The sequence below is a fragment of the Monodelphis domestica genome, chromosome 7, assembly GCF_027887165.1.
Source record: "Monodelphis domestica isolate mMonDom1 chromosome 7, mMonDom1.pri, whole genome shotgun sequence".
Lineage (NCBI taxonomy): Eukaryota > Metazoa > Chordata > Mammalia > Didelphimorphia > Didelphidae > Monodelphis > Monodelphis domestica.
In genome coordinates this window covers 97,867,440-97,892,646 of record NC_077233.1, presented here as the reverse complement: position 1 = coordinate 97,892,646, position 25,207 = coordinate 97,867,440, and the positions used below count along the sequence as shown (strand labels likewise).

The 25,207-nt window shown below is 39.8% G+C and overlaps 2 protein-coding genes across 10 annotated transcripts in view; one reads left to right on the top strand and one right to left on the bottom strand.

Annotated features, from left to right (window-relative positions):
* Positions 1–19,688, top strand: part of KIF9 (kinesin family member 9) — an 81,486-nt gene extending 61,798 nt beyond the window's left edge. For 5 of the 6 annotated variants that reach the window (XM_056805194.1, XM_056805195.1, XM_056805193.1 and 2 more), the window contains 11 exons: positions 2,733–2,801; positions 3,399–3,503; positions 4,692–4,747; positions 7,421–7,511; positions 7,854–7,984; positions 9,348–9,539; positions 12,001–12,215; positions 13,820–13,996; positions 15,065–15,183; positions 17,999–18,103; positions 19,394–19,688. In XM_056805194.1, coding sequence (XP_056661172.1) covers positions 2,733–2,801; positions 3,399–3,503; positions 4,692–4,747; positions 7,421–7,511; positions 7,854–7,984; positions 9,348–9,539; positions 12,001–12,215; positions 13,820–13,996; positions 15,065–15,183; positions 17,999–18,103; positions 19,394–19,489 — 1,356 coding nt within the window. In that variant the 3' untranslated portion in view covers positions 19,490–19,688. Of the gene's footprint in view, positions 1–2,732; positions 2,802–3,398; positions 3,504–4,691; positions 4,748–7,420; positions 7,512–7,853; positions 7,985–9,347; positions 9,540–12,000; positions 12,216–13,819; positions 13,997–15,064; positions 15,189–17,998; positions 18,104–19,393 lie in introns of all 6 variants that reach the window. The other variant, XR_008913495.1, reaches the window with a different exon arrangement.
* A 718-nt stretch (positions 19,689–20,406) lies between these two features.
* Positions 20,407–25,207, bottom strand: part of LOC100024810 (uncharacterized) — a 112,280-nt gene continuing 107,479 nt past the window's right edge. For all 4 annotated transcript variants that reach the window (XM_056805200.1, XM_016424327.2, XM_007499723.3 and 1 more), the window contains one exon: positions 20,407–20,896. In XM_056805200.1, the coding sequence (XP_056661178.1) occupies positions 20,661–20,896 (236 nt within the window). In that variant the 3' untranslated portion in view covers positions 20,407–20,660. The remainder of the gene's footprint in view (positions 20,897–25,207) is intronic.

The window sequence follows — 25,207 nt, the reverse complement described above, 5'->3', positions numbered from 1 at the left end:
CTGCCAAGATGCTAAAGAAGAAGATCATTTTTACCTCAGACCTGTGTTTTGGTTTTTTCTCTCCCTCCCTCCTGAGATGGTAAGCAATCTGATAAAGATTTTACACATACAATCATGTAAAACATTTTTTCCAAATTACTCATTTTATGCAAAAGATATCAAACAAAAAAAGGAAGTAATTAATATAGTATATTTTGTCTGCATTCAGACTCTTATCAGTTCTTTCTCTGGAAGTGAGTGGCATTCTTTTTATCATGAGTCTTTGAGATTGTCTTGAAGCTAGGTTATTCAACTTGTTCATCAAACAGTTTTGCTGTTACTGTATATACTGTCCTTCTGGTTCTGCTCACTTCACTTTGCATCAGTTCATGAAAGTCCAGGTTTTTCTGAAAGCATCCTGCTTGTCATTTCTTATGACATAGTTAGTATTCCATTATAATCATATACCACAACATGGTCAGCCATTCCCTAATTGATGGACATGCCTTCAATTTCCAATTCTTTGCTATCACAAAAAGCTGCTATAAATATTTTTCTTCAGATAGGTCTGGGGACCACTTTTTAAAAACCCTTACCTTCCATCTTGGAATCAGTATTATATATTGGTTCAAGGCAGAAGAACAGTAAGGACTAGGCAATGGGGGTCAAGTGACTTGCCTAGGGTCACATAGCTAGGAAGTGTCTGAGACTAGATTTGAACCCAGGACCTCCTATCTCTGGGCCTGGCTCTCAATCTACTAGACCACCCGGCTGCCCCCCTGGGAACCATATTTTTAACAACTGTTTCATAAAGACTAGTTGTTTAATAGCACTAGAAACATTTTTTTTTAAAGAAGGAGGAATTCAAGGCAGCTAAGTGGTACAGTAGATAAAGCACTAGGCGTGGAGTCAGAAAGATCCTGAGTTCAAATCTAACCTCAGACAACTTACTAGCTATGTGATCCTGAGAAAATCACTTAACCCCACTTCTAAAATAATAAAACAATTAAGGAGAAAATCCATTGTATCTCATGCTTAAACATATTTAGATAAAAATAAGTGCCTTTTTTAAAAAGGTAAAATCATGTCTTGATCCATACGACAAGACATTAATGGAATATTGATTAACAAAGGCATTAAATGTTTTGTGCAGAGACATTGTTCCAAAGGCAAATCCTTTTTTGTTTGTTTGTTTGTTTTTACATTAAATGAAGCCTACCAGGTCATAATTAAGAATCATGGCCATGAATTTTAAAGAGCTTCACATTTTCATCTGTTTTCTATATCCATCTTATTGTTCAGTAGAATCATTTCCTAAGTTAGGCTGTTTACTGGTGGATCTCCCTTTTGTAATTGCATACTCTCTATGGCATTGTCTTTGGGAGTTGTGGCATATTTTTTCCCCCAATAACTTTGTTAATATGCCTGGAAAGGTTGGAAAAGATTAAACACATGTAGTAAGTGGGATTTTTATTAAAGAGAGAGTTCATGGAACTTTTCTAACACACACGATTCACTTTTAAGGCACTGGTACTTTATGTTCCCTTTTTAAAAATAAATATCTCCAAACTTAAAGCTAGAAAGTCACTAGAATGATGGTTTAGAAAAAGAATGTAACTATATGATTTTTAGGTTTTTCATTAAAAATATAAATTGCCCATAGAATTTATGTGTTGATAACTGTAAACCTTAAAATTTCTTAGACTTATAAATGTTGGAAATTTCACCATTGGGAAATTTCATACTTGAAAAATTTCCTACTGATAGTCTATTGGAATGTGAACCCCCTTGGCATGGGAGGGTCTTTCTCCTCCCTACTTAAGATTACTTTAGGACAGAAACCTTTTGCTAAAGAATGGAAAGGGCTTTGACCTATGCTTAAGCATAGAACAGGAAGTTCTTTGAGTCATGATTGATTTTAGAATTGATACAATCTCCACCCTACTCAGTCCTAACAGGATTTAGGAAGGGCTGCAGCATAGATCAAGATTTAATTATTTGAGAATATGACCTTCAACAGACATGTGCAAAGCCACAGACCTCTGGACGGTCCTGGGTTAAGTTAGAGCCACCATTGGCACAGGGAAGACATGGACAGTGATTGGTAGATGTGAGAACTGAGGGGAGGGAACTTGGATGGTTTCCTTAAAGATAGCGGGATCTGAGGACTGAAGGTGGTTGGAGAGGTTTTGCTCTGAGAGGTTGTGCTCTGAGAAGGCTTGCTCTGAAGGAGGCTGGAGGTGGAGGCCCCTGAGACTGTTTCTCCATTTAGGTCACGTGAGTGATAGGGACTGAGCTCTTTTCTTTGCCTCAGCTATCTAAGGGCTTGGGCCTTTTGGCCCAGCCTAAACAGAGGGGGTATTTAAGCCCTATTCCCTTCTCTCTCTCTCTCTCTCTCTCTCTCTCTCTCTCTCTCTCTCTCTCTCTCTAATACCTTTCTTCCTCCTGTTTGTAATTAAACTCCATAAAAGGTTGACTGCTGACTTGAGTTTTCATTAAGGAATTACATAGCTGAATTCCTTGGCGACCTTAAATTAATATATATCAGTCTTTTAAAGTGATTTCCATGTCACATAAACAAACAAGAATTAATAAAATCTTGGTTATAAAAGGCAAAAAAGGAAAAAGTATCCATTTATATAAATTCACTTGGTCCATGGTAGATTAAATTCAATTAATAGTAATTATTGAGCATTTTCTGTGTTCAGAGGCATATCTAATGGTCTTTTTCTCCTTTTGTTTCCTTGCTCTAGAGGATGGTGAAGAATCTGGAGAAGCAGTTGGTTCTGCTAAAACAGGAACTAGCCATACATGACAGTCTGGTAAAGAATTATTTGCCTCTGTTCCTCCTGGATCTGCCCGCCTGCCCACCTGTGGCCTACATAAGTAGTTGATGGGGAACTGCAAGACTGAGGGGAAACCTCTACTCATCAAGCTTTTTTCATTTCTGTTTTCTTTTCATGGTGTCTAGTATGTTTTGTCTGCCCATCATTCTGAGCATCCAGAGTTCCTGCCTCCCTCTTAATGAGGGACATCTGCCACAGAATCCCTATCCTAATGCTGGCAGTTCTCATGCTTGTCCTCATGCTTACAGTCCCAAGTTGAAGACCCTATTTCCCTATTTGTAGCATGGGAAAAGCATTGGATATGATGCCAGAAAATCTGATTTCCTATTTTGGATCTGTAATTCAATATGGAGAAAACATTTAATGGCAAATCCACTGGATTTAGAGTTAAAAGAATTAAGTTCAAAACTCAGTTTTAACAGTGATGGGCTATGTCTTGATACAGGCCAGAATTGAAGTTAGCGGTCCTCCTGAACTGGCATCTCCTCCTTCCCTGTCCCAAGGCAAATATAGTAAAGTAGTTTTTTTTGGCTTGAGTTCATTGTTGTTAATGAAGCATTTTTCCATTTTAAGGCCAATCGTTCTATGGTCACCTATGACCCCATGGATGAAGTCCAAATAGCAGAGATTAACTCTCAAGTTCGCAGGTATCTGGATGGAACTCTGGAGGAAATCGACGTGAGTAGCATTTTTACAGAGCTGCTTGGAGGCCAGAGCACTTGACTCACAAGCTGCTTAGCTAATAGATGGATTTGGGGCATTCTTTAAATATTCCATGAGAAATTAGATCTCGATATTGCCGTAACACAGCTGCTTCAATGGAGGGGTTTAATTGCAGTAGAAATGGTGAGTTTTCCATTCAGTACGACAGCTCCTCTTCTGAGTATGTCCATGTCTATACCTAAAAGGTTCCTCCAAAATCCCTTGCTGCATATTTAAGTTTCCTGGAGATTGGAGGTTGATTCAAGTAAAACTCTGGATTTTTTAGATGTGTGGGGCTGGGTGACAATGCCTTTACCTTACCATGGGGAATAATGATTCATAGTTTTAAGGCGAATCCTCAAAAGCTAAATGAGTACATGTATTATAATATACACACATTAAATTGCCAAAGATGACCCAATCAAAAGCAAGGAAAAACTTAAATCAGGGCTTTAAAGAACAATGTTAAGTTTAGATTCCATTTTTAGATTAAAAGTAGTAATATCCAAAAATAACATTAAATTAACATTAAATAATGAAATTTTAAACATTAATTTCATTGTGCTTTATTATTTGATAACTCAAGGGAATTTTTTTTTCCTGCTTTTAACTCATGGAAAGTATTTTAACTATTGTTTTTAAGACATAAATTAGGTTTTCCTCTACACCTAGGCGAGGCCATATCTGCCAAACTAGAGAAAGTATATATATATATATATACACACATATATGTTCTTTTTACAAATGACATGAGAATTAAATGGATTTGCTTTAAAAATACCTTTTTAGGGTGACATTTGGCTTCATAAGATAAGCTGTATTGCCTTAAAGCAATGGTTTCACTGAAATTTCATGCAGAGTCTAAGGGTCAGTTCTATTTTGACTTTGTATTAGTATACCTATCAGATTGCATTTTTCAAACCTAAATGCAAATCCACTTTTAAAAAGAGTCTTTTGTGTCTATCTGTAGTTTAAATAACAAATGAATCTCTGTGCTAAGACATCTGTATTTCTGAAATATGTAAACTCCAAATAATGTAGTAATAATTAGCTCATGGAACCAAATTTCTTTCATAAAGATTCAGCCTGAATACCAACTGCAAATGGGCTCCAGATATACCCCAGTAAATTCAATCTAACCTGTTACTGTTTTCTGTTTCTCAGATCATTAACCTCCGACAGATCCAGGAGGTGTTTAATCAGTTCAAAATCATTTTAAGGTAATAATGGCCTTCTCCCCAACTATAGAGCACTGTGGAGAAAGAGTATGTGATTGCTCTTCTGGGCTTGGTTACTAAATTGTTAGATCAGCCTGGGATTTAATTGTACTCTCTGTATCAGTTTTCTACTTTGCAACAGAGTAAGAACAATAATTAGTCCCGAGTCATATTTTGAGTAATGCTTTGAGCACATTGAACAATTGTATTAATTCAAAGAACATGTATTAAGCATCTATTAGAAGGAAGATACTGTACTGGTTGCTATAAGCAATATGAAGATGCATTAGAGATTGTCCTTGGCATCATAGAGTTTACAAAGACAGTATTATAACTGATCATTTATTTAATATTATTCATTCAAAAAAACATAGTGGGAAATAATTTTCCATGCAGTGGAATCTTTCCCTTTAAGCACTAAAATGTTTTTATCTTAATTTTCTATTTAAAAAAAAAACTTTCTAAAGTCTATTACAAATGCAAGGAAGGTGTTATTTTTGGGAAAAGGATGGGATAGTTGGAAATGACTATGACATAAGAACAAAAGGCATCAATAAAACTTGTTTTAAAAAAATAAAGTATATTCCATGCTGCCCTACCTTTTTATCAAGGATACTGAGTATAACTGAATGTCTTTTAAAGACTCAGAATTATCAGATCATTACTATGAGCATCAGTTTTATTGCCTAATTCTATATAGTTCTGTAATGCAGGGATGTCTAATGAGATCTATAGGGTTGCTTGCTCCCTATCTGAACTGGTTCTGAATTGCTGGTCTTTTGGGTTCTCACTCTGCTTTTTAGTGCCTGTCCCTTCCCTCAATTCCAGATTATTCCTTGTCATTCTACTCTTTTGTCAATGGCATGTGCACATTAACTCTCTCTCCCCATTCTCGCCTTTAAAATCCACTGCTTCACATTTCAGACTCATATAATGGTAGAACTGAAAGGACTAGGGTTCATCTTTTAGAATCTGCATTAAGTTAAGAAACAAGATAGACTTTTCTGTTACTTAATATGTACAGTCAGAGTGAAAAGACTCAGAATGAGGAAAGTCTGAGGTTTTTTTTCCTACAAAGCTCCAGTTTCAGACTTTAGTAGCAATGGAAAGACTTTCAGAAACTTATTACACTTTCATAGCTATTTCAAATGATTGCTTCCCAATAAGTATCTATATGTCCTAATAAGCTATCATAGTGTGATTTCACTTTAATATTTTTAAAAAGTCATTTCCATACCCATTTTGATAATCAAGCATGTTAAACTCTTGTCTGCTACCTGAACTAGAAACCATTTAACAAACAGAATATGATCATTATAATTATTTAAAAAATATATCCATAAATGTTGAAGTTAATAAGTAAATAATAGGACTCCAGTGTGGAGTCCCTTAGGCTTAGTGGTCCTAATGACCATAAACATGTCAGCAACTACAAACAGCCTGTACTTTTCCACTGCCTTGACTCATTCTCAGCCTGTGTATTCACAGGTTATTACATTGACCCCTGATTGGAGGAGGCTCCTGGCGACTGCAATGGCTGTGTGTTGGACAACTAACTCTACCCCTCACCCAGTTTCTGGTCCCAAGTAGAAAAACTACTCCACCTGAATCTGGCATCAAAAACAATCCTGACTCTGATTAAGAATGCCCCCTCCCACATGTGGTTCTGATTGGCTGTCTCAACTAAACCCACCTTTAAGGTGATTTCCTTTTCAGACCTCCTTCTGAGCATATACTCCCACCAAGGTCTCCCCACTGTACATAGCTCCTTTATTTGACTGACCTTGGTTGGCTTTGTGTGGCCAAGTCTCTATCTGTGTTGTGTGTATGTGTTGCTTTCATTTTTGACTGCCTGTTCATGCTTGCACTAGCTTTCTGAGCATCAATTTTCTTTAAATCCTCAAACTCCATGGCTTTACTCTAATCCAAACTGAAACCAAATAGAGCAGTGAATTTAGAAATGCACACATGCTCAGCCTTTAAGTTTGCCTTTTACCCTCTGTTCAGAGACTTCACTTTCCTACTCAAAAACCCTCAGTGGCTCCCAGTTACCTAAAAAATAAAATATAGATTCCATAGCCTAGTATTTAATGCCTTCTACAATCTAACTCCCACCTTTCCAGATTTATTTCATTCTAATTCCCTTCACGAAACTGTATGTTTCACAAAACTGAACTATTAGCGCTCTCCAAAATTCAAGATTCTGAAAATTCAAAATTTTCCATTCTATGTCTATTCATTCACACAAGCCAACCCACTCTGCCTCTATAAATCTTTGTCTTCCTTCAAGGTTCAGTTCAAGAACCTCTTTTGTCTAGCCTACCCTGGCCCTTCCAGTGTTACTGTTCTCTGCTTCAATTTTCTTTATGCCAAAATTGTTGGTGTCCATCTTGGAATTCCTCCCCATCACACTCAGTAAAATATAAACCCTTGAGGACAGGAAACATTTTGTTTTTGTTATAATGCCTGACATAGTAGGTTCTTATTAAATGTTCTTTGAATTGAATGCCATATCATTTGGTTGCATAATGGAAATATAGCATCAGTAACAAGGTATCCAGTGGGTTTTTTACTTCTAACTTCTGACTTGCTTAGATAAGTGTTCACGTTTTCAACTTGACCTCCAGAGAAAAAGGATTCTTTCACTCAAGAACTATTGTTGTTATTTCTCCAAAGCCAACAAGAACAAGAAGTGGAATCCAACTTACGTAGAAAGTACACCATGATAGACAAGAATGACTTTGCGACCATTTCTGCAGCCCAGAAGGTAGGGGTTTGTGGGGCTTCTCTAGGCTGGAACTCGTGCTTGAGATTCTCCATCACCAGAGCTTTTCCAGAAAAAATGGCTTGCATTGGGGCAGAACTAGTGATAAAATAGGTAAGAGTTAAGATCCACTTTGGACTCCCAACAGGAGCCACACCCTATTAAAGAATTCATCTGAAAACATGCATCAGTGATTAACTTCTGCAAGCGTACCCAGAGGCTGAGGATTTTAGGGATTATGGTTATGAATTCAATTTACCATCCCCTAATCTTTAGGAAGGGGAAACCAATCAAACATGGGACAGGATTCTAATCTTTTTCTGTCTTTGGGATTGTCCTTTTCAGGCTGGACTGATTGATGTGGAAGGCAACATGGTAGGAGACACAGACGGACAGGGGTTTGGGCTTGGTCTGGCACCTTTTACTTCTAAGGTTATGAAGAAAACCAAGGTCAAGAAGCCCTTCAAAGATTTTGGGTGAGTTACCTTATAAGGCTACTTTTAATGCTGCCTATCTGTGTTGGATTTTCAATTTTCCCTGTTGCTCAAACTCTAAATTGACTTGCTTTCATGAGGAAAAAATTCCCAGGTTTCTCCCATGAACTAAGGTTTCTTGTGACTCTCTGAAAGTAGAGCTAATTCACCTTTAACAGAATCTTAGAATATGCTCTGAGAAACCGTATAGTTGAATCATTCCCATATTTGATGGATGAAGCTCTTCAATAATATCTAGATACAGTCATCATTCAGTTTCTACTTTAAAAATTCTAGTAACAAATAACTCATTTCATGAAACAATCAATTTCATTATTGGACAACTAATATATATTAGATTTCTTCCTACCTTATCACCCAACTGAAAATCATGGGATCAGAATTTTGTGAGTATGATTCTGTGTTCTGTTGTCTTTACTCCAAATGAAAACATTCTCATAATTCTAATTCTCACCTGGGAGACAAGCTAGAGAGAATGCTGGGGTAGAGGAGGCTCCTAGATGGCTTAAGCTGGAAGCCACAATGATAATAAAAGACAACTCCCTCCACATCTAACTCTTGAATCAACACAGAATTTTTCTTTCTATCTGGCAAAATGCTTTCCAGAATTCGGTATGTCCATATTATTTTATTTCTAAATACACATTCATAGGGAAGAAATAAAAAAGGGGAAAAAAGGAGAAAAGTTAAGAATTAAGAAAGGAGAGGTATGGCAGGGCTAATCTCATTTCTGAACAGTGAAGTGGAGAGAGGTTTTGTTCCATTATCCAAAGCCAGGACCTAAGTCCTCACTTAATGCACGTTGCCCCAGATGTGAATAGAAAGGCCATCTGTCATGGGAATCTAAGGAATAGGAGAGAGGGGACAACCCTGCCCTCTCTCCCAGAGAAACAAACCAACAATTTACAAGGCTTTAAAAACTTTAAGATTTGGGGGCAGCTGGGTGGTTAAGTGGATTGAGAGTTAGGCCCAGGGACAAGAGGTCCTGGATTCAAATGTGATCTCAGACACTTCCTAGCAATGTGACCCTGGGCAAGCCACTTAACTCCCATTGCCTAGCCCTTACCACTCTTCTGCCTTAGAACCAAGTATTGATTCTAAGGCAGAAGGTGAGGGTTTAAAAAAATACTTTAAAGGTACCAGTTTCTTTAAAAATGAGTGAAGTGAAATGAAGGTTAAAGAACCAGGCATAACAGATAAGCAATCTTCCTTCTTTTTTTTTTAATTATAGGCAAAGGTGGTAAAGGCTAATAATTTCTGCTCTGCCATAGCATATATGATGTCAGCAGGGCTCTACCAGGCCCAGGACATTCAGGATTTCCACTCTATATCCTTCCTTTTTCAGAGCTCTTCTCAAGAAGGAAACTCCTGGTAGTCCTGGGAGTGTAAAGGATGGGGAAAGTGTTTCCACCTCAAAGACTCAGCTGTTATCCTCCAAGGAAGTAGATGTCAAGGATGTGCCCTCACGTGATCGGGAAGCTTCCAGCAGTGAGCCAATTCAGTCCGAATCCCCAAAGGAAGAAACCCGTCCCACTAGGTGAACTCCTTTAAAATATATCTCCTTCCAGAAGCAAGAGATCTGGGCCAAAGTCAACAAGCATTTATTAAGTACCTACTATGTGCCAAACACTGTTCTAAGCATGGGAGATAGAAAAAGACAAAAAAACACTCCCTGCTCTAAAGGAGCTCCTGATCTGATGGGAGACCACATGGTGGACATACCAGATCTATAGTATAAATTGAAGGTAATATCAGAATGCAGGGACTAGGGAAGAGGGAGGGAAGAGGACTGAGAAATGCTTCCTGAAGAAAGGTGATTGTTAGCTAGATACTAAAAGAAGTCAGAGAAACAAAGAGGTGGAAGAAGGAGAGGGGAATAGAACATTCCAGACCCAAGGAACCCAACAGTCATGTTCTCTGATGGGGTCTTAGGTGTAAAGAACAGAAGGTAAGTCAGTTTAGCTAGACGAGGGAGTGTGTAGAAGGGAGGAAATGGTAAGACGACTGGAAAGGAAGGAAAGCATCAGGCTGAAAAGGGTTTTAAACACCAAACAAAATTTGATCCTAGAAGTAAGAAAGAGGCTTTGGAGTTTATTAAGGTAGAGTACATGGTTAGACCTGCACTTTAGTGGAAGATGGATGGCTTGAAGGAGAGACCTGAGGCAGCTAGATGAATTATAAAGCTATTGTATTCATTGGCCTGAGAAATGAGGTAAAGAGTTCCTTTCCCAAGGATAAAGAGAACCAGGCGTAGTCAAGAAATGTTGTGAAGTTAGAAGTGACAAGATTTTATAACACACTAGATATTTCAGATGAGTGAGTGAGGAGTTGGAGAATACCAAATTTGCAAGCCTCGGTGAGTGGACTTGGTGTTCTTGGCAGTAATAAGGAAGAAGAATGAAGAGTTTGAGAGGAAAACAAAATTCTATTTTGGACATAGTGGGTTTGAAATACCTACGAGATATCTAGTTTAAGATGTCCAAAAATACTGCTGGCAATGCAAAATTGGAGCTTAGGAGAGAGATCAGGGCTAGCTACATAGATCCAAGGTTCATCTACACAGAGATGATAGTAGCTATGGAGATAGTTCTGAGGAAAGAGAGAAGAGGGCACAAGACACAGCCTTGGGATGGGAGGGGACACCCATGGTTAGTAGATACAACCTGGGTGAAGATCCAGCAAAGTATACCGAGAAGGAATGGTCAGATAGGTATAAGAACCAGGAGAGAAAAGTGTCACAGATCCCCAGCATTTATCTACGAGAAGAGAGTTAGTTGTCATCAGTGTCAAAGAGAGGTCAAAGAGGATGAAGATTTTTAGAATGCTATTAGACTTGACAATTAAGAGATCATTAATCACTTTGGAGAGGGTAGCTTTATTTGAATGATAAGGCTGGAAGCAAAATTGCAGAGAAGCTAGAGGAAAAGAAATGGAGACAATGAACAGTTTTATTAAGGAATTTAGCCAAGAAGAAGAGGAAGGATGTAGGATGCCAACAACGGTGGCCTGAGCAAGTGAGGATTTTTTAAGGATGAGGGAGACATGGGCCTATTTGTTGTAGCAAGTATAAGGAGCCATATAATCTGACAAGTGATTGAACAATGAGGGCAGAGAATGGGGATAATAGCAGTGGGCAGTCTACTAAGGAAAATGAGATCAAGGTTAAATGTAGAGGGATTTGCCTTGATGTAGAAAAAGACCAGTTCTTCTTTCAAGAGTGAATGAGGACATAATGGGAAGTGGGGAAATGCCCAACTTGAAAAGAAGAGGAGGGGAAAAGAGGGAACTCTTAAGTAAATAGGTTCAATTTTTTTTTTCAGTAAAGTATGAGATGAGGACCTCTGAGTGAGTAGGAAGGAGACATGAGGAGGAATGAAGTTTAGAATAACCACTGTTGTGAGTGAGAAGGCAAATAGATTATGAAATTATAAAATGATTACCTTGCTTCACTGAGATTACCTTACATAAATTTGTTTTAGACCCTGTTGTTTTTTATTATGTGTGTGTGTGTGATTTTTCTACAACTCTCTTCACCAGTATGTATGTGAATAAAAGCAAAGGTGAAGGATGGTGGAAGTAATACAAATCCAAAGCTGGGGCTTGTCTAGATGTGAGTGACAATAAGATGTGAGAGAAAGGGATCCCAGTGTAGAGGATGGTTTAGCATTCAAATGGTTCCTCAAGGCCTCATGTTAAGAAAGAGAGGAGAAAGTACTCAGTGCAGAGCCTGGATTAGAACTAAAGTAGAGGAATTAAAGGTCATGGTGAGGACAGAGAAGAAGGTTAGGATTTATAAGGCACAGGGAATGATGGGATGATAAAATATTAGGAATCTTTTTCATAAAGGAATTTCAGGTTTCATGAACAAAGATGTGGAATATTTTATCCTCCTGTTCTTGGCAAGGAGCCATGGGGCCATGACCACAGTTAATCCAGGAGTTAAAAAAGAATCTACTGTATCAAGATCTTTTAATATTCTCTCCTCCTTGGGTTCCCAGACCCAGCACCCCGCCACCTAAACCATCAGCTTTTGAGGAATTTAAAAATGAGCGTGGCAGTGAGATCAACCGGATCTTCAAGCAGAATAAAACCATACTGAATGACCGGAGGAAGAAAGCCAGTGAGGCTGCCCAGCGGATCAATTCTATCAAGCGAGAAATTGACAGTACCAAGGAGGCACTGAATGTACAGAAAACTTTCCGGGAAGAGCAAGGTAATAAAGGGAATGGTTCCCAAGAGTTAAAAAAAAAAAAGACCTGGGCCAATGGGAATCAAGTCTGAATAGTGAAGGCCTTTGCATCCCCTCCAAAGGAAACCTCATAGGTCTGAGGTTGCATATCAAGGGGGACAGAGTGGAGGGGTGGGGGGAGGGCTCTTGGCAAGGCTAAGCCAAGAGGAGTCCAAGATTCTCAGAAAAAAAAATTAAGGTTTACCATAGGAAAAATATGTTAAAATGTTAAATCTGTGCTGGTAGATTCTTTTCCCTGTTACTATTTTTACCCAGGTTCTTGGTTAGTTCTTAAATGCTGTGTAGCCTGTCATCCCTCATCCTCTATTTCTCATTTTGTGATATCTATGACTGAGATTCCACAATGGCACTGTCAAGCTCCAGTAATGATGCCATTTCACAAGTGACCTTCAGAGTCTGCTTTATCCCGATAAGAACCCGTGAAGCCACAAGATGACGGCTTTCTGTTAGTGGGGAATTAGCCCCTGTCTAAAGCCACCCAAACCCCATTGCTCCTCACCTCTTCTGTAATGGGTAGTAGGAGGGACTGTCTGGCAGTCTCCTGTCATCTCTAGTCACCAGAGCAGGGTTTAGTGGCTGTCAACAGTGGTCCCTTCCCATGACTCAGTGACCTCCAGCTTCTCCTCATTTTGGAGCAGCGGATTTACAGCAAGTTTCTCAGATAATTTTCCCTTTCTCAGTGCTTTTTCATCAGTACACCTGAGAAACCCTGCTTATAGGGACCACTGGAACTACTTGATATTTGTTTGGTAGGATTTTTAGTTCATTCTAATTACTCTAGAAGGAAAAAACTGAGCTCCAGGCTAGATGAAAGGTTGTTGGCCCTGTCTCTGCAATCTAGCTTGAGATAAGGCACTCCTAAACCAATGTAAGCTCTGGTTGAGTACAAGAATTGTCCTGCACACTTACTACCTGAGGGGTAACCATGATGTAATAATAAGGACACTGGATTTGGAGTCACAGCCCTGAGTTCAAATCTAGGGCTCAATTACTTACTACTTGTTCACCTGGATCTTCCATGGGCCTCAAAGGAGGAACCCTTTGTAAAATTAGGGGATCCTCCTCAATAATGTCCTTGATCCCTTTCAGCTCTAAATCCTATGACTGCTAGGCTGTCCTTAGGGTCATGGAATAGTTGATAATAGACTGTCTTCCTAGGCAACAACCTACATCAAGGTTAATAAATATTTTGGTTAATAATATGTGTGGAGGGGCAGCTAGAGGGCTCAGTGGATAGAATGCCAAGCCTGGAGACAAGGGGATTTGAGTTCAAATTTGACCCCAGACACATCCTATTTGTGTGACTCTGAGCAAGTCACTTAGCCCTGTTTGCCTAGCTCTTATTGCTGTTCTGCTTTGGAACTGATACTTAGTATTAATTCTAAGACAAAAGATAAGGGTTTATAAAAATAATGATGTTTATAGAATCACCTCAGCATTTTCAATTGCACAATTAAATAGCATAATAGAAAAGGGGAAAAAACCAGCATAGATCAAGAGCTCTGCCAGTGAGAGGAAATGAATCTAACTTCTCTCTGTGTCCTCATCCTCCAATCTTCAACCTACAGGGGAATATGAAAATAAAGGGCTAATGATCATTGATGAAGAAGAATTCTTACTGATTCTAAAGCTGAAAGAACTGAAGAAGCAGTACCGGGGGGAATACCAAGACCTCCGAGACCTCAAGGCAGAAATTCAGTACTGCCAACATCTAGTAGACCAGTGTCGCCAAAGACTGCTCTCAGGTAAGTGGCCTTCTGTTTGCAAGTCAGCCTCTCTGCACAAGTCTAGAAAAAAGAATTGAGCCTGATGACAGCCAGACATGGGATGGGATGGGATGGGAGAGGGAGCATGGAGGAGCCAAGGTCAATGTCTTAAAGTCAATCTACTGAACTGCTCCTATTCTTTTAGAATGTAGGAAAGAAGTTTTTTAGGTGTGAAGTCCATAGTGCAACTAGCCATTAATGGACAAAAGGATCAGCCATGCCCCTAGTAGACTTAAAAAGCCAGATGCTTTCTTTCAGGAGTCCATCAAGACAACTAATTTGCTCTTAGAAATACTTCCAGCAGAAAAACCCGATTAAGGGACCTAAAGTTGATCCAAAATTCCACATTGTGGGTGATTTGTATCCTTAAAAGGTCACATTCATACAACAGAGTATAGGATACTTTTTACTCTGAAAATGTTTCTCCCAGCCAAGCTGTATGAAGGTGTCAAAGGTCAGAAGGTCAAGCCCAGGACAGTCCTCCTATGCCAGTTCTCTGGCCTTGGCTCTAGAGGTATCAGACCCACTTTGCTTAGGATGTTTGGGCAAGGGTCCATACTTGATTACTACTCCTTTGGAAGGTGTGAAAGCATTCTCCAAGTGTGAAGGTATGAAGAGGCTCTTCAGTCAGACCTAACGGAATAATCATGGGCCACCATCTGCTGGCTAAAGGATAAAGAGCTCTGAGGCCTTTAAAAAGCAAGATTCTCTCTGGGGAGTCATCAGCAGTATAAAAGCCAGCTCTTAGGTGCACCTCTAACAGAATTCAGCCGTGAGCCAACCACGTTAGTGAAAGGAGATGATCAGGAATTGCCAGAGTGGTTCAATAGAAAGAGCTGGTCATCAGACCTTTCCCTTGGCCAGTCTTCAGCTGTATTCAGAGGGTTGTTCTGAGGGAAGCACTCTGTAAACCTTTAAGTGGGCCTCCCCTGAATTAATGTATTTAAAGCTTCTTTTTAATGCCTTATATAAATGTTATGATTGTTATTGTTATGGGAGCAGATTGACAAGCCTCCCTCTCTCATGGTGCCGTCTTCCTTCTTTCAGAGTTTGATATCTGGTACAACGAATCCTTCCTTGTCTCTGAGGAGGTGCAAAGCCCTCCGAAGACTAAGGGTGGTAGCATGAGACTAGGCACGATTCCCCTGAGCAAACTCACATCACTGGTAAGGTAAATGGGGGTCAGCTTGTGAAGCTGGCATGGAGTGGGATCCCAGGCAGCCTCAAGGGTAGAACCCAGCCTTAATTCCCAGTCTCTCCCTGCAGAACCAAGCTTAGTCAGGGCAATGCCCAGCAAAGACGACACAGTGGCTTTCTACAGCATTTGGGCCCTGACTGCTTTAGCTGAATATGACAGAGGGAAAGACTGGTAGTAAAGGTCATTGGCTGAAGTTTCACAGTTCTAGCCTAATGCAGTTTCAAGTCTAGGACTGGGTCAGACTAGCTAGAAGATGGGAAGCCCTACACCAGTAGCGTTGGAGGTATTAGTAGCAATTGCTTTGCTGTCTTCACTGATAGATTTCTGTCAGTCCCAACCATTCAGGCTAATCTATGCTGGAGCTGGGGTTACCCTCCCCACCTCCCAGTTCACCTTCCACTCTCACTGCCATCTTGTGCAGAATGGGCCTCCTTCAGAAAGGGTATAAGCTTCCTGCTAGACTATGTAGCTCAGTTATGGAGGGGAGATGAAGGTCCTCCTACCTACTCTCGAACCCCCAGGCAAACTAGGGCAGTCCTTCAGCTCACTGCAACCTCTCTCACTTCATTTCTCCCAATTCATCAAATTCATTAGTTCCTTTCTAGTGATACAACTCCTGAGCCAGCCTGGATTCCACTGTCAGCCACTTCAATGATGTTCTTACCAACACCCTTGACTCTTTAATTCATTCACTTAGCCAATATTGATTTTTAAAGTAACTCCTAAGAACTAGGGAATGAGAGTTATAACAAGGAGGTACTTACATTGTGATGTGAGGGAAATACAGGGGCATTCAAATTAAGATCAGGACGTGACCTCCACAAAGAAAACTCTTTATGAAAGGAGAAATCATCCAATAAACTGTTATTGAGGACTGAAACAGCCACAAGTCCCTGTACTAGGCCTTGGGGGGGAATACAAGGCTTCCCTGCCTTTTTGTACACCATACCTCAAATGTGAAATGATCTCTCTCCATTCACTCTTTCAGAGATTTGCTCAGGTGCTGTTTTCTCCAGGATGCCCCCTCACTCCCATCACTACAAGGGCCCCTTGCCTCCTTGAATCTCTCAGGTCACATTGACTCTTCCCACATACCTAATAATGTCCTACCCTGTGTTCTATTTTTTTTTTTCCTCTTCTCCCTATTAGATTCTAAGCCCTTTGAAGACAAGGCCATGTCCTTTTACACCACGTGCCCCTAAGAGCTAGCACAATTCCTTACCTTTAGTTGGTCCTTCATAAATATTTATGGATTGCATTGAAACGAAATGAAAATTTAGATATAGTCACTGCCTTCCGGGAACTTAGTCTAGATGGGAACAAGTAAGACCCAAAGGGGACAGATAATGCAAGGCTATACAGATTAAAAGGGCCATAGGAGACAGGAGCCTCCTGTACCTTCTGCCAGGTGAGACCCCAACTCTGGGCCACCTCTTCCATCTACCTTCCTGATCCCTGCAGATGACACCCACTCCATTTCAGGCTGACTTAGAATGGTTCTTCACTACTCAGCAGTCCTGTTGCTGATTCCCTAGCTTTCCCCAAGTTTCTCCACTCTCAGACTCCAGATGCTACCCTTTCCCCTTCTCCCAGAAGATTATCTCACTTCATTGACCTACTTATTGGGGGAAAAACTGAGGACAGATATATGAGATGATCTCTCCTTGGTACCTCCAAGTATTTATTTCTCCACCTGTCCTTTCTTCCTTCCCTTCCTCTCAAGGAAGTGGTATCCTTTCTCCTTTTCAAGGAAGTCTCCCTGTATTCTTGATCTCTTCTCTAGGACTCTGATCTTTGAATTACCCACCATTTTTTATCCTTTCCATTTTTCTTTCCAACATGTAGTCTCTCATTCATGAAATGCTTATCTTCTATGACACTCTACTATCCTAGATTCTGCTCCTACCTCCCTGGCTACAACTTCTTTCCTTTTTGAGAATCCTCATTCCCCTACTGGCTCCTACTTGCAGGTGCTCCCCAAGATTCTGTCTTTGATTATTGCTTTTTTTTTATATTTTTATGTTTTGTCTCCCTACCTAGATTGTAAACTCCTTATACCATCGCCTACAGTGCCTAGCACTTTGCCTTGCCTTTAAGAAGCAGCTGATACACATTTGTGGATTTATAACAGGTTCCCCCTCCAATCCCCCTTAAAGTTTTATGAGCCTCCTAACAAGGAATGCCTTCAGCCTGTCAGAGGAATGAGGCCTTTGTTCCAAGTTGGTCCAGATTGGAGCCTTCGCCTAGCCTTCAGGGTCCTTCCCTTTGGTGTGGTAAAATCTAAATGGGATTTTGGCTTATGGTTCTTGTTCACATGGCTGGGAGTTGCAGATTTCTTCCTCCTTAGGGTGCTCCAGAAGGGAAAGGAAAGAGAGTAACTGTAGATGCATGGGGCCAAAGCTTTGATGACAGGGCAAAGTTATCCCTGATTCACCAGACTACATGTGATCTAAATGTACATTACTCAATCTATGCCCATAGCACACTAGATACAAATTAGAACTAGAATCATTTGTGTCCATGTTTTACCCTATCCCTACCAGATTGTAAGCTCCTTAAGGGCAGAGAATACCATATTATTTATAGTTATATTCTCCCTCACTAAGCCCCTGGCACAGTGCTTTGTACATAGCAGACACTTGATAAATGCTTGTTCAATAATAGATGAATGAATGAACTAATTAATTTCCATGGCCTGCAAGAGTCAAGGGACTCTTATAGTTCTGGGAAGCTGTTCAAGCACTTAATAGACTAATGGGCTGTTCTCTTGGCCTTCTCCATAGGCTGAGGATGATGAAGATAAATTTGGCCAAACCCAACTTTCTAATCTAACTGACTGTCCTGATTCAGTTGCTTTCTACAATGCCAAAATGAAATTGGACCAGAAGGTAAATTAAGAATAGGATATTGTTTCTACTACTTTCTTTCAAAGAGCTCAGGGCATTTCAATGATCTGCTTTCTTTTCAGATAATACTTGCTTTGATTTAATTATGATAAAAGGGAAAGTTCTTTAAGAAAGTATAATGTATCTTACTGTCCAGATATACAACATACTACTGTAGCAGAACTGTATCACCTGTTTCACCTAAATAGTATAAGTCTTCTTATAAATGCTAAGAAGATAAGAAAACACTTCCATTTGGGGATGCCACATGCTAGACACTCTTTCCCTGTAGTGTGTTCTGGGTTCAAATACAGGTAGCTGAGAGAGTTGGTGTTAGCCATGGATTGACCTTGCTGAGATAACTACTCTTCTAGGATGGCAGAGCCTAGAGAGGCAGCTAGGTAGTAGAGTGGATAGAATGCTGGACTCTAAATCCAAAGAGATGAGTTCAAATCTTGTCACAAATACTTAACTAGCTATGGGACCCCAGCTAGTCACTTAATCTCAATCTCAGCATTCTCAGTTTTAAAGTGGGGATCATAATAACACCTACCTCTCAGGGTTGTTAGAATAAAATATGTGAAAGACTTTGAGAATCTTAAAATGCTAGCTGCTTTCAGTGCTATATTCCCCATTTTATAAATGAGGAAACAGACTCAGAAATGGTTAAGAAATTTGCCCTGTTCCTCAAGTTGTCAGAGGCAGAATGTGAAGGGAATCCTTCTTGACTGTACTCCATCCCCTTTACTAATAGCATTATTCTTACTTTTACAAACTCTCCTTTCTTCCCACAAGGTTTTTTTCTCCCTTTAAGACTTTTCCTAAAGGGGTCATGCCTCCAGATATTCAATACAGATTTTGAGATTAGCAATCCTTTTTAATCACAAGTGGTTTCCTCACAGTGTTAAAGAATGAAAAAGTCAAAAAAACAATGTTCTCAAAATGCAGTTGACCTAGGGGGCAGCTGGGTAGCTCAGTGGATTGAGAGTCAGGCCTAGAGATGGGAGGTCCTAGATTCAAATCTAGCCTCAGATACTTCCCAGCTGTGTGACCGTGGACAAGTCATTTTACCCCCATTGCCTAGCCCTTACTGCTCTTCTGCCTTGGAGCCAATACACAGTATTGACTCCAAAATGGATGGTAAGGGTTTAAAAAAAATTTTTTTTTTTAATACAGTTGATCTGAATTTCAGACAAGTGTAAAATGTCAGCAGGTACTATCATGGGTGACACCGAAAGCCAAGTCCTTGTCAGCTGTCCTTCTGACCAGGGATATTTTTTTTCTTTTTTTAAGCAAAACTACTCTAAAACAATGGCTAGCTTCCAGCCTAAGAAGTCTGTCCCCATCGTCCTGAAGGAGAAATCTCCCAGCGACTACAACCTTCCGTAGCTGGAAGGGCAGGATTTGTAGCCCATCGGTCTCCGCACCTGGCAGAGGATGGATCATTGTTGAATTGTTACCCTACCAAGTCTAGCCCACAGAGGAAAATGTTTACACTGTTTTAGGTTAAACTTTTTTGTTTTAATACTTTTTCTATTTTCTATGCAAGGACAAAATAAAAAATGTTTGGGGTTTCAGTCATCTTCAACATGCTTTGTGTCTTCTCAAATCAATCCTGTAAGAGCTGAGTTTGGAGTGAGTAGAATAAAAAGTGATAATAGCACACATAGCCTAAAAGCCAGTCTTATCCTTGGTGCTAAAGGCTTCTTGCCAGTCAGGCTTATTGACTAGTCTCCTTATAGCTAAGAAATGCACACTTGACATTCCACATTCTTGGATTTCTGGGCTTCTCTCCAGCCAAAGAGAGAAGTAGGAATTAGACTGAAAGAGAACTGTGACCTCTCTGCTCCACTGCCAGATTCTGGAGATAGCCCAACTTTGTTAACCTAATCCCAATGGAAGGCTCCCCTGCACTGGCCCTAACAAACCCTGCCCCAGCTTAGTGTTGATTTCAGACTCTTTTACTTAGTGTCAACTAGATAACATCCCACTATTTGGAAACGGAAGAACTGTATCAGCGATAGGCCCAGGTACACAATGGCCCTCTCTTTTGGACTAATTACATGTGAAGCAAGAGGGCCAACTCCAGCAACTTGGCATACTTACTCTGGAGAAGCAAACATGTTTTCATTCATTGGTTTTCTGCCTTAAGCTTCTCCCTGCTATTTCATTTTTTCAGCTGGACCAGTTGCTTACTTCCAGATGTACTTTAATTTTCTTGTGGAAATACTGATAGGTTCATTCTACTCCCCCCACCCCACCCCCAGAATTACCTTAGAATAGGTCCAATACGCTGAAACAAAGCCTGAATAAAAAGATCATTTTTAATCTGTTGATATATTATTCAGTTAGCCTTTTATCTAGGTTGCTGAGTGTTGGCATATCTTTTTAGGAGTATTTCTCAACTATTAAAAGCAGAGGCTGCCTTTTCCAAGATGGGTAGGAATCAGGAGTTTTCTTTGAGATCTGGGGAATCGTTTAACCTGTGATCAGGTCCTCTGGCTTTAATTCAGTTCAGTCCATTCAATAGGGCTTTTGCACAATGCTTATCTGAGAATTGTCACCATTCTCCTGCACTGCGATACTCAGCCTCCACTGTGTAGAGGGTATCAAAAGCCTGCTCAAAATCGCTCCCCTCACAGCCATATTGCCTATACCAGTGAGTATATGCATTGGCCGAGTACATTTTTTGTGCTTTCTCCAGAGTGTGTTTCAGCAGATCAATGATGCTGCTATGGTTGGCACAGACAGTGAGTGAGTGCCTCTGACCACCTGGGTCCTTCATATCATAGGAAGCTGCAAGATAAGAAATAAGTTTTGGAGTTACACAAGGTTAGATTGCATTAACAGACGCATATTGCCCAGATCAGAGGAAATATGTGTTCCATTTTACTCTGCCCCGGGCAATCCATGCCCAGAGTACAATGTTCAGTTCTGGGTGCCACATTTAAAGATGTGCTGTTACAAAGTTTAGCCTGTCCAGAAGAAGGGAATCAGGATGGTGAGGAGACCGAAAATTGGTATACAATAGGTAGGTAAGTAGGTAAAAGAACTAGGACATTTAGCCTAGAGAAGACAAAATTAAGGGCAAACATCATAGACTCCTTCAAAGTTGGAAAGAGTATCATGTGGGATATGAAACAATTATTCCACATAGCTTCAGAAACAACAAGGGCAATGGACAGAAGTTACTGAGTCAAATTTTGCCTCAATGTGAAGTTGGAATAAAGGCAAAGAAATGGAGAATGAAAGACCAGTAGTATCCTCTAAGAGCTGTCCTATGGCAGAACAGAAGGCTTAGGGAGACAAAAAAATAAGCTATCACGAAGGTTGAAGCTCTTTAGGTCTCTTTCATTGTTAAGATCTTCTTACCTTACTTACCTCCTTCCACTTCTCCTATGGATGGTTCCTACTAAAGCTTTTTAAAAATATTTTGATAATTATTTCAAAATTGACTTCCTTTGTAATTGCATGTATTTTATCTAATGCATTTTAAAACACTGTCTTGAGCAATGGTCCTTAAACTTCACCAAGACTACCAAAAGAGTCCATGATACCACAAAGGTTAAGAACTACTATAACATTACCCTTAAGATTCAGTGTAAATTGTCAAAACTCCCAGAGTTCTTCCTCTTGTTTTTACATATGCCTGTGCCTTTCCCCAACTATGAAATACGGGCAAGATTATTATTTGTATGTTTCATGCTCACAATTCGTAGAATTGCTGTGAAATCTCTGAGCCTTCTTCACCAAGGCACCACACAGTCCAGAGTTGTACTAACTGGTTTTAAGAATGGCTGACTTACTAAACATCCTTTTCCAGTAGGTCATATCTAGAGTATCAAAGTGTACTCTTACTTAAGGTATAGGCTATACCCAGCCAGTCAGCTGTATAAGATTCTTGGGTAGAAAATCATTTTTGCTTCATATTGACCTTTTAGAACATTAAAATCCCCCTTTTCCCAACAATTATCACCTAGCCAAAAGCACAGATTTTATCTAATGATTCATCTTAACCAAATTATGAGATTTTATTTTTGTCCCCATTAAATTTTATCTCATTAGATTCAGTCCACTCTTTTAACATGCTGAGACCAATTGACTGTCAAAATGTAACTATGCTTCTCTGCCTTGCAACATTTGTTGGAAATACGATAAGCCCATTAATTTATACAAGTCATTGATTAAAAAGTAATATTGAACAGCACCAGCTGCCTGGGAGACTACATTAAGAAACCTTACTCTAGGTTATTAAAAACAAAACCCTGCAATATGACTTGTGGAATTTCCACTAAAGAAAGAAATGGAAGAAGTGTTGAAATCCCTTCATCTCAACTGAACTTTGATTTATTAAATCAAAAAGAACCTATGAAAAAAATGCCAAGTAGGAAGTTATCTAGCTTCCATGCCAAGATCAGGACTTTGAACAAACACCAGTAAAATAAAAACAAAGGTAAATACAGGTTAAATCCCATTGTGGACCATCCAAATTCTCCTTTTATAATGGTTATGAGGCCATCTGTTGCCAAAGAGTAGCAGAAAGAAAAATAGCAGCACGACAGAGCCAACAAAATGGTAATCCTGCCCATATTTCATATTTAGGGAAAATATAGGAAAGGGGAATGTAAAGGGTGATAAACAGTGTTTGGCTGGGGGGAGGGGGCATGAAGGGGAGGGTGTTGAGGGGCTGGGGGTACTCATATGATCTATACAGGACCTGTAATCTCATCCATACCACTATTCTGATGATGAAGAAACCCATCTACACCTGCCCATCTTTTGCAAATCTTGTCCATATCTTACCATACGTTTATCAGAGAGGATTCATTCACTGTATTCTAGGGGTCTTCCTAATTTTCTTTACCTCTTTCAAAGGGATCAGTGGAGCACATGAGCTATCCATTGATCAGACTTCACTCTCACCATACAACTATCTTGCTCTTTTTGGATCATTTCTGTTTGGCTGCAGCAGATCTCCTACATAATTCCTACCTTGAATATTTCTTTCCAAGGGGTTCACATTCAAATAAGCATAAAGGATAAGCTGACAGCTAAAAGAAGCTGAATGAATCAGGAGATATCAGTTCTAGTCCTTGGTCTGCCACTCATAAGGGATGTAGTGTTTAGCAAATAACCTAATCTCTCAGCTTTGTTGTCTTCATTTGTCAAATGGGGATAACAGTTTTTTGTACCATCTACCTGATAGAATTGCTGGAAAAAGCAAAAGAGATAATGGATATAACCCTAAAGCTCTATATAATTTTCAATTACATAGAGATATTTTGCTGCAATGAGGTTTGTAGTCATAGCATTTGCCCTATTTGGGTGCTTCGTTGTCCCATGGAGATAATTCTTACGTCTTCAAAGGCTATGCCAGCAAGGCAAATCAAGAACTCTGGCAAGTCCTACAAAACTGAAGAGAGCTCAAATATAGGTTTGTGATAGGCTGTCTCTGTGCTCTGAGGAACAGTCTGGATCTCATCCATTTTTCCAGCCTTATTTCATGCCACTCTCCTTCAGGAATACTATATTTCAGCCCCAAACAAAATGTCCCTTCCATAGTCTACCTCCATGCATTTGCATATGCAATTCTTCAAGCCTTGAATTTACCTTCTCCTTATCTCTACCTCCCAGAATGGTTGTCTTCCTTCAAGGCTCTGCTTATATTCTCCTTCTTTCATAGGATCTTGCCTGACTCCTCCAAGAGCTAGTGCTCTGTTCCTCCTCCTTTTTCCTAATGCTCTATTTACTTTTATTGCCTCCCCTCCTCCTTAGAGTAGAATGTGGCTTCCTTGAGGGCAGATAATGGAAAAGGGGAAAGAACTTGGAGTCCTGGTCCATCTTAATCCTTGCTAGTTGTTTGACCTTGGATAAATCACTTAACCTTTGTGAAGATAGAATTAACTCTCCTTTTGTCTATTGTTAGTTAATCAAATCAAGAATTTAAAGTATCCCTACTTAGTAGCTAGCTAACCATTAAGAGAGCTCACAAGTCACTTACTAGTTCACACCCCCAAAGGCCTCAAGCACTAACCCTTCACCCCCTTAGGCAAATTGAAAGACTGCAATTGGTTCCTATAAAGATGGGGAGAGACAGGAGTGATTGGAAAAAGGGGTATAAAAGAAGAGACCAACATGGTCTGGTCTCTTTCCTTCCTTGGTTTTTGGAGAGATTGGTTCTCTGAATCTCCTTTCTTGGCTTTTGGAGAGACTCTTCCCTTGGATTCCACATTGGTAAATAGAACTGAAGAGACACTCTTTTCCTTGGAGTCATTCTGCTTTGGTGGAACTCTGGCTGAGGACTACCAGGAAATCCACATTGGAGATAGGGACTTAGGGAAGCCCCTGGGTGGGGTGGGGGGTGCTAAGTCAGAGCAGCACTTACAGCTAGTAGGCTAGAACAGGCTTTGTCTCCTTCCTATATTTCCCACTTTCACTATCTCTACCTTGTTGTAAATAAAAGCTGCTAATAGTCATTTTGATTTAGGGGCTAATATTTTATAAACAGCAACCACTTTTATAACTCTCATATTGAATAAAACCTAAATTTAATTGTTATACCTTTCTATGCCTCATTTCTGAATCTGTAAAATGAAGGTTCCCTCTAAGTTTTAATCTCTGATCCTCTGACTCTTTCCCTTTTGTCTTTTTATCCTGAAAGTCTCATTATGCCTTGCACACATTTGCCATATTAGATTAATTACCCATCCTTTGTAGGGAAGTTCATAATCAAAAGGGTCCAAGTAGTGATTTTTTTTTTTGCCAGCTATCACTTAAAGTGATTCTAGTCTGTTAGTGAACACTCCCACTGATGAAACCACAGATCCTTGAACTTTTTCACATAGATGAAAAGTGGGTTGTAGCTACCAATCACTTTATAAATGACCTTCAGGTACTCCAAGTGCTCTACAGTTTTGAAGCCCCACTAATCCAAAGCAATGTTAAGTAATGATATTATGCACCACCTACCTTATAAGGACTGTGAGCAGAGTGCTTTGTCAACTTTAAAGTACTAAATAAAAACCTAATTGCATTTATTTGAAATCCATAGTGATAAGGGACCCATTGCTATTGTCTTAGTGGGACAGTGATGAATCCAAGAGCTGA